Here is a 9,461-nt window from a genome sequence, read left to right as displayed (position 1 = left end):
TTAACGTAATAAGAAACACATCAAATCTACACTAAGAAATCTGGAAAATTCATTAAAGGGCAAAAAAAAAAAAAAAGAACTGAATGAATGAATTCTATTATGTTCAGATAGGAGAGATTCAGTGTTTCAAAAAGTCAACTCTCTCTCCAAATCTGTCTATATATTTAACACAGTCCCAATTAGAATCTCAATTTTTATTTTGTTTCTTTACAGAAATGAAAAGTGCATGTTACCTTCTCTGCTCTTCTCCAGATGTGGACACCTTCGTTCAAGAATTGTTCCTCCAGATGAATGGTTCAGTCAGCCATCCATTCTCCAAGCCTTGAGTTTGGTGCCTTTCTCTAATTCACACCAACGTGCCAGACACGGACAAGGAAAATGCTTTGCAAAACTTGTGGCAGGGAGCCTTAAAGAAGAGAGAAAAAACAAAAGCCTCAAGGAAAGATGAATGTATTGGACTACAGCAAAAGTTCACATTATTGTCTGACAAAAGGCTGCATAGACAAGGTTAATATGGAAAGAGTGTTTGAGAAGAATGAAAAGCTAGGAATACGTTGTACCTAAATATATGTGGTTCTTTAAGTTTTCAATTAGCAATAATTGCGCCTAAGATGAACCTCATTGGCTAGGATACTGCCGCTGCGCAAAGCTTTTTGGGGTTCTTTAAATCTTGCTGTAAATTATCTTTAAAATAGAATGGAATGGTGCAGGTAAAGGATTTATGGAAGTTTTACAGTGACAATTTGACCTTCAGTTAACTTTCTGTTTTCTGGTCCTCTGAAACCTGATAAAGATAGAATGTCAACTATGCCATTAGGCAACCTTACTTCTTTTAAAGCAATTACTTGATTGGTTGATTGCATCTGGCCCAGCACAACTATAAATGCCTGATGAGGGAGCATAGCTTTGGGCTTCTCTGTGGATGAAGACGCTTTCCTTGGGTTTCAGTGGGGTCCCCGGAAGCTATGCCTGTGGGGTCGTTAAAGAATGACCTGGCTCATGAGGGGTCTGAGACTTTTAAGTCAGGACAGCTACCACGTGGGGCTGATGTGAGTCTTCTTTGCTCATATCTGAGCTGTAACACAGGGAGTTTGGGAAAAGCACCCATGTGCATTGCTGCACAGATTATTGGAGGGACCCCAGGGAGGTGAGATGCCTAGTTCAGCCCTGCTCCAAGCATTGCTCTTGATCTAAACCCTTCCAAGTGATTCTGACACCAAATGTGGCCCCCGGTAGTCTTACTGAGTCCCAATATTTAGCTGAACCTAAGAAGACCCCTGGGAGATATTGTGCATGATAATAGAGATAGCTTATACCTGAGCTATGTAGGAGAGGACTAACTGAATAGAGTCATATGATCTACTCAGTTTGAGATTGAGATATCTAGGGATGCCTGGGTGGCTCAGTAGTTGGGTGTCTGCCTTTGGCTCAGGGCATGATTCCAGATTCCCAGGATCGAGTCCCACATCGGGTTCCTTGCATGGAGTCTGCTTCACCTCCCTCTGCCTGTGTCTCTGCCTCTCTTCTTGTGTCTCTCATGAATAAATAAAAAAACCTTAAAAAGAGAGAGAGAGAGATTGAGTTATCTACACCTGTGGGAAATCTTATTTCTACCAATGAGGTTGGCACATCCGGTTTCCTGTTCCCTCATGAGGCAGCTGATGCAAATTCCAGATGTGAGGACAGATCACCTCTGTGCCAACCAGCCTAGGAAACCAAAATCTATAATGTGATATCAAACATTTTGGAAGAAGAGCCAATCCAAAGTCCTCATCTCACATGTTTCAGGCAGCTGATGAGGGACCTGAGTTTCAGAGGTGGAAGTCTTCCTTGGCCTCAGAGATACCTGTGAATCTACTGAGCCAGCTCTTTAGTGAATTCCCATTTCCCCTTTTACAAGCAGATCCAAAAAGGACAACCAAACCTAGTCCCGAGTGTCGTGGAGGTTTGGCATATCTGTCACTTGATCTAGACTTATCTACAACATACCTAGCCACCTTTTTAAGGCCACCAATGACAGAAATGCACTGTGTTTCTTTTCACTTCCATCTCTATGCTTGCATTAGCACATACAAAGACATATGTATCATGTAAAATAGTTTGTTTTAAATTCGCACTGTATATATTACTCTTTAGTTGGCTTTTTTTTTTCCACTTGACACATTATGTACAGCTCTGCAAGTTCTTACATTGAGCTCTCATTCTTTTTAATAATAGCATAATAGGGATCCCTGGGTGGCGCAGCGGTTTGGCGCCTGCCTTTGGCCCGGGGCGCGATCCTGGAGACCCGGGATCGAGTCCCACATCGGGCTCCCGGTGCATGGAGCCTGCTTCTCCCTCTGCCTGTGTCTCTGCCTCTCTCTCTCTCTCTGTGACTCTCATAAATAAATAAATAAATAAATAAATAAATAAATAAATAAATAAATAAATAAATAAATTTCAAAAATAAAAAATAAAAAAATAATAATAGCATAATATTCTTAAAGTATTAGCCTTCTCTCTATTGATGGACATTCAAGCTGTTTCCTTTTGTTCCTTTTAAAAATCACTACAGGGGGGAATCCCTTGGTGGCTCAGCGGTTTCGCGCCTGTCTTTGGCCCAGGGCGGGATCCTGGAGTCCCGGGATCGAGTCCGGCGTCAGGCTCCCGACATGGAGCCTGCTTCTCCCTCTGCCTGCGTCTCTACCTCTCTCTCTCTCTCTGTCTATCATAAATAAATAAATAAAAATAAATCTTAAAAAAAATAAAAATCACTACAGGGCACCTGGGTTGCTCACTGGTTAAGCGTCTGCCTTTGGCTCAGGCTGAGGAGATCCTGGGATCCAGTCCAACATCGGGCTCCCTGCAGGGAGCCTACTTCTCCCTCTGCCTGTGTCTCTGCCTCTCTGTCTCTCATGAATGAATAAATAAAATCTTTTAAAAAATAAAACTAATTAAAAATTACTACAAACGGGCACCTGGGTGGCTCAGTGGTTGAGCGTCTGCCTTCGGCTCAGGGCATGATTCCAGAGTCCCTGGATTGAGTCCCACACCGGGCTCCTCGGGGGAGCCTGCTCTGTGTGTGTGTGTGTGTGTGTGTGTGTGTGTGTGTGTGTGTGAATAAATAAAAAAAAATCTTCAAAAAATCTTTTAAAAAATCACTACAAACAACGTTGCATTAGATATTGTTGTACATATAAATTCACACCAGTGCATTTATTTATGTAGGGTCTCTGGGTCAAAGGACATGTGATGTACACTATTAATTTTAATAGTTACTTTCCCAAAAGCTTGTAGCAATTCATGCTTCTGCTCCTTCCCCAAATTCTTGCTTGCCTTGGATGTTAGCAATTTTTACATTTTCCAATCTGAGAATGAAAAATGGTATCTCTTATCTGTTTTCCTTTTTTTTCCCCTCTCCAATCTACTCTCCTGTTTGCAGATAGAGAGATGTTTCTGAAAAGCAAAATCTTACTCTGTCACCTTTTGTGCTTAAAACACATCATTTATTTCCCATCACTCTTAGAACAAAGGCCAAAATCCTTAACATGGCCCAAAGCACCTTATGGTGTAATAGTCTTTCTACCTCTCTGGTGGGCTTGTTTCCCAACAGGAAGGGCTTTCTCTGGATTGTTCTCAACTCTACTGAGAAATCAAGGTGACACATTAGGTTGTTTGCTGGTACAAGCCTCATAGGGAGTTTTTAAAATGTGACTAACTTATGCCTAAAAGGAATAATTATTTCTATTTTATTTGCCTTGATGCAGGTGTTTTTCCGGTTGCTTCGGGCAGATCATTTGGAGTAAACAGGTAAGCGTAGCACTTGTCAAAAAAACATGTCAGGGCGACACCCTGGCTCCTGACGAATAGGCAGAAAGTCAGATCATAAATGTAGGGGGTTTTTGCTTCTCGTTTTTAAGTTGGACTTTTAAAAGTAGAAGCTGCCTTTAATATGCTGGGTTTGCAGAACAAGAAATCTGATTTTCAAAGTGATAACACATTTTTTGACATTAATCAGCACTGTTGGATTTTTTTTTTCACTGATGGATTTTTAATGACACTTTCATCTTCAAAGCCTTTCACCAACAGGATGGATTAATTATTCTTTCTTTCTTCTTTCTTTCTTTCTTTCTTTCTTTCTTTCTTTCTTTCTTTCTTCTTTTCTTTTCTTTTCTTTTCTTTTCTTTTCTTTCTTTTTGGTTGTGTGTTAAAAAGACAAGTCTTCAAAGCCATCATCCTTTATCCTTGGAATTGGTGCTCCTCACCTTTCAAATGTTGCTTTCCTGCCCCCAAGGGAGAAAGTAAATGTATCTTTGTTTTTTAAGACAAAAAGAAGAATACAATAGAAATACACTTTTTGCACTATGGGGAAATGTTCTTATATCCTGGGTGGGATTAGAAGAGGTCGGGAAGCAGTGTTTAACCCGTGTTTACAGTAAGCACTGTGAGAAATAACTGGCTAAAAGTGTTTGTTACTGTTCAACCTTTTGATGTGCTCTTAAAAACAACCACACATGCATAAAACGACCTGCGTTCAACATAAGCAGGAGCATAATACTCAGACCCTTCTATTCGTTGCTAAGGTATATCCCTTCCCTCTTCTCTTCAAAAAATGTCTAATTGAGTTTTTAAAAGGTTTGGTTCGGGAGAAGGAAACCCTCAAGCCTCCCCCAAGGCCCCCCTTTACTTGACACATCTTATAACCACAAGGGAGCAGTCTTTCCTTTGATGAGGTCTTCCACTCCACCTCCGCAGAAATGGAAGAGCAAGTGTAAGTTTGCAAACAGTCTGAAAGCTTTTTCCATTAGCCCTGGACGCCGGAAACCACAAAGGGCAGGCACGTTTTGATTTTCAAGGAGAAAGCCTCTGGTAAGACTTTCGCTCAGCCGGCCAGATCTGTTGGTTCCTGGGAGGGGCTCTTTTGAAACCTTGAAGGTTCCTATGCTCTTGAAGACTTGGAGCGGTGGATTGCAGTAATTGAAGCGCTTGGGTGATTTTGCAAGATTACTCTGTTTGGTGTATGTTCACATTTCCAGGCTAGGGGACCGAGCAGAGAATCCCCCTTTGTTATGTGCCGAAGTAAGAAGATCAGAGGGGAAGACAGGGTTTGAAGTGTGGATTAGCGGGATCCTAAATGTTTGCCGATCACCTCCGTCTGGATCTTTATAAATGATCGAGGAGTGACATGAATTCAGGGAATCGCGCGAAGTTCCCTTGAAGCCTGTCTCGGAACCAGAAACTTCTTTACAGACGGACGAGCTGTGCCAGGCTGCCTGAACGCACCCGCATCCACGCCTCGAAGGTTTTAAGTCTCCTCTTGTAAGACGCCAGCCTCTGGGTGATTGGTCTGCTTCTCCGCGAGGGATGGAGACGCGCGGAGCGGCCGGCCTGCTGCCCGTGCCGCGCCCCCTCCGCACGGTGCCCCTGGACCTGCCGGGGACCCTGCCCCGCCTCCCTCTCGGGGACCCCCTCGGGGTGCCCCTGCGGCTGCACGCCGCGTGCTGGGCGCGGGCGCGGGCGCCGGGGGGCCGCGGGCCGGGCCTGGCGCTGCCGCTGCCGCTGCCGCTGCCGCTGGCCTGCGCCCTGGAGCCCGCCTTCCTCCGCAGGCGCAACGAGCGCGAGCGGCAGCGGGTGCGCGGCGTGAACGAGGGCTACGCGCGCCTGCGGGACCACCTGCCCCGCGAGCTGGCCCAGCGGCGGCTCAGCAAGGTGGAGACGCTGCGCGCCGCCATCCGCTACATCGGGCACCTCCAGGAGCTGCTGGAGCGCCAGGCCCGGGCGCAGGAGGGCCCCGCCGCCGCCCGCACCCCGCGCCCGGCCGACTGCAACAGCGACGGCGAGTCCAAGGCCTCGTCGGCGCCTTCGCCCTGCAGCGAGCCCGAGGAGGCGGGCAGCTAGCTGGCGCCCGGCCCCCCGGCCCCCCGGCCCCTCGGCCCCCCCCCGGCCCGCGCTCCCCGGCCCCGGCCGGCCCCTCACCGCGGGCCCCCCACCCCGGCCCCATCCCGCGCCTGCCGCCCCGCGCCACCCTAGGAGTCTGGCCGGAGGGTCTCTCCCACGGGGGTGCGCATTTTGACCTGGCGTTCTTCTCCAGGACTCACCCTTAGGACAAAAAGAAAGGCACGTTTTCCGGGGGAAAGTGCGTTTTGGCCTTCTGGTTGCCTCCTCCCCGCACGCGCGCCCCTCCCTGGGTCTGCGCCTGCAGACCTAAGGGCGCGCACTCGGGCAAGTCCTCTGCGGTGCTGCTCAGACGCCCGCTTACGGATTCTGAGCACCTCGTTCCAGACACCGAGTATTCTAAAAACCCAGAGGACGACCACAACGGCCGTTTCCCACAGCCCGCGGTGTGGGTACCTTATGTACATGGATATCCAATTAAATCCGACCTTACCCAAAGAAGAACTTTCCAAAACAGGGGACAGCCCTTCAGACGAGGGGAAAGTTTTCCTGCGTGCTTCCCTGTGAGGACTGCATTTGAAATTTAATTGACACCGTCACTTTGGGCGAAGGTGACCGAGCTGACGCTGGAGCACACACCGCGGCCCGGGCTCCTGCGGGACAGACAGCGCGCTGCGGGCTGAGGGCGAGCCGGGGTGCTGGGGAAGGCCGGGCCGCAGGGGCCGCGGGCGACTTAAAAGCATTGAGGAAATCACATATGTTAGTGTGGGTGATGGCTTCGAGAGAGGACTCAGATTTGTGTGAAAACGTACCTTCCTCTCACTTGTTTCTGTCCGCTGGCTTTTCATTTTCCTCTTCTTTCCACCCCCCTCTGTTCTTCTCACTCCATCTAACCTTTGGTTAAATTTAATGACGTCCCTGATTTAAAAAAAAAAAAAAAAGGAACTGCATAGATGGTTGAAGAGAGTGGACTGAAGTTGGTATGATCTTAAACTTTCATCACCAGGAGGGCTTCTGGGTATCTTGAAATTAACTCCTGACGTTGACTTTGGCTTTGTTCTCGGTCTTTGAAAAACATTTAATTCCGGTCATTTTTGTCTTAGAGACAATTATGAAATTCAGTAGATAAGTCAAATGCTTGTCGACATAGGAAGATAGACTTCCTCTCTCTGAAGCTGTTTTCTAATATCCTGAATTGACCTTTCCAGGGAGGCAGTGCTGGTATGGGTGTGGGGTGGGGAGTGGGGCCATGGTAAGCCCTCTCAGGACAGGATTTAATCCCCACACTGGTCTCATGGGGTAGGTTTCAGTACGTCCCTTTTAAAGATGTGTTTACTGAGGAAAGCTAACATGCAATGAATATCTTTTATGTGCCGTGAATTCTGTTGTGTGCTTTTTACATGGCCTTTTTAATTCTCATACATCAGTGAGGTGAGTATCACACATATGTTGTGGTTAAAGAAAAAAAGGAGGTCTTGCCCAGGTTTGTGTTGCTATGGTTAGTTGAGCTGAGATTCAATCCTGAGTTTGTCTGACCCTAAAGCCCAGGCTTTCTGTGTCACCTACCATGTCCTCCCTTGCTCCGTACCATGTCCTTATTTGCTAGCTGCATGACAGAGCAAACATTTAACTGCCCAGAGACTCAGTTTCCTCATCTATACTGTTACACAGGAGAAATAGATGAAAGACCACAGTGATCTGCAAGGTGCCATCCAATGATGAGTTAGTAGTGTTATCATTCTTTGGAGAAAATATTATTACTCAGTTCTGTGGGGACTAAAGCCTGGTTGAAAATGATCTCTAGGTGGAATTAGTGTGATTTCTTCAGCGTATTAGGAGGACAGAGTAACCACATTGTATTAGGATTTTACCTTCTATCATAAGACACGATTTGACCTGTGGAAGCTGAGTCCACGTTAAAACATGTAACTACTAATATAACAACGAGTTATAATGGATTTTGTGTTTCTGGCTGCACAGATAAATGCTTTGCAGTGATTCACAGCAAATCTTTACTTTTTCTTAAGAACTGGGCAGAGCCTTTTGGATTAAAGGAGCAAGACGTAACCCTGCTCTTACCCATTACCTGGTTACATCCTCACAGACGTCTGTAATGTATCATTTTTGTCTTTAGGCAGGTTGTTTGTCCATATAGAGGTTTCAGTGAAACAAGCCTAAGTGAGATATATTTTTAATGTTAGGAGGGGGAGAAAAAGGAAAACACCCATGTTACCTTCCTGGCTGAGCTGGAGGAGAGGGTGATTCACCAAGTTGTTGAGAATGTTCAGAAACTTTTTTCAGGTGTTCAATACGCACAAGTGGCACTCTCCATTCCTTTATTCTGCTCCAGCCATGGTTGGCACCTTGACATTCTCTTTTTCTACAGTAGAAATAATAATAATAAAGAAGAAAAAGAAAGAGGAGGAGGAGGGAAAGGAGGAGGAGGAGGTGGAGGAGGAGAAGAAAAAAGAAGAAGAAGAAAAGAAGAAGAAGAAGAAGAAGAAGAAGAAGAAGAAGAAGAAGAAGAAGAAGAAGAAGAAGAATTTGTTTAATCTATATACTGTGGTTGCTTTTGACTGCAGGAAAATGAAATAAAAACTTTTTTCTTCATTTATTTCTCTAAAATTGATGCATAAAATGTGTAAATAAATATACCTTGTTGAGATGGGTGGTTTATAAAGAAAAGGATAAAGCTGATTTAAAAAGAGAACTTTATCCCAGGGGCACCTGGGCAACTCATTCTGTTGAGTGTCCAGCTCTTGATCTCAGCTCAGGTCATGATCAGACTTGTGAGATGGGAGCACAGAGTCAGGCTCCTTGCTGAGCACCAGAGTCTGCTTGGGATTCTCTCTTATCCTCTCCATCTGCCCCTCTCCCTGCTCTCTCTCTCTCTCTCTCTCAAATATATACATAAAATCTTTAAAAGACAAATTTATTCTGGATAAAAATGCCTTGAGAGATTTTTCATCTGGTTTTGTTTGAAGCTCAACTGAGAATAAGGCAATGATTTTGAGAAACCTTTTGGAAAAAAAGCAATAAAATTTCATCTCAGTCATATAACATTTTTTAGAAGAAAAAAAATCAGGCAGTTTTTCTGGAACTTTCCGGATGGCTTACAGGAAGAGTACTAATCCAGGAATGAGACCTTTTAAAAATGTTTAATCTTCTCTTTTCCTGTGGATGAATGCTTAATTAACCAATAGATAATTTGACTCTTGAAAATAAATGACCAAAAAGTTACGTAGAAGCAACGTGGTGAGCAGAGCTTTATGGAAACTGTGCATTCATGACAGGAGAAATAGTCTTTTTTTTTTAATAACTTTTTAAAAAGATTTTATTTATTAATGAGAGACAGAGAGAGAGAGAGAGAGAGAGAGAGGGCGGCAGAGACACAGGCAGAGGGAGAAGCAGGCTCCATGCAAGAAGACCGACACGGGACTTGATCCCAGGACTCCAAGATCAGGCCCTGGGCTGAAGGCAGTGCTAAACTGCTGAGCCACCTGGGCTGCCCAATGCTTACAGTCTTTATGATCTTCTGTTTCTTTTGGCTACTCAGCCCAGACATAGCCATTGATTATCCTGTATTG

At 45.3% G+C, this 9,461-nt stretch overlaps 1 protein-coding gene and 1 pseudogene across 1 annotated transcript; one reads left to right on the top strand and one right to left on the bottom strand.

The window, feature by feature from the left end:
• Positions 1 to 502: 502 nt before the first annotated feature.
• On the bottom strand, positions 503 to 651 carry LOC129512254 (U4 spliceosomal RNA; annotated as a pseudogene).
• Positions 652 to 5,343: 4,692 nt separating this feature from the next.
• On the top strand, positions 5,344 to 5,907 carry ASCL4 (achaete-scute family bHLH transcription factor 4). Its single transcript, XM_055327918.1, has one exon. The coding sequence runs from the start codon at positions 5,344 to 5,346 to the stop codon at positions 5,875 to 5,877; it is 534 nt and encodes a 177-aa protein (XP_055183893.1). The 3' UTR covers positions 5,878 to 5,907.
• Positions 5,908 to 9,461: the final 3,554 nt, after the last annotated feature.

Source organism: Nyctereutes procyonoides, unplaced genomic scaffold (assembly GCF_905146905.1).
Source record: "Nyctereutes procyonoides isolate TBG_1078 unplaced genomic scaffold, NYPRO_anot_genome, whole genome shotgun sequence".
Taxonomy (NCBI): Eukaryota; Metazoa; Chordata; class Mammalia; order Carnivora; family Canidae; genus Nyctereutes; species Nyctereutes procyonoides.
The sequence above is the reverse complement of the archived record's forward strand: the minus strand, read 5'-3'. Positions and strand labels throughout refer to the sequence as shown.

What these genes read in the sequence shown, in the direction of transcription:
- ASCL4 (XM_055327918.1), top strand. Translation starts at nt 5,344, where the DNA reads ATGGAGACGCGCGGAGCGGCCGGCCTGCTGCCCGTGCCGCGCCCCCTC.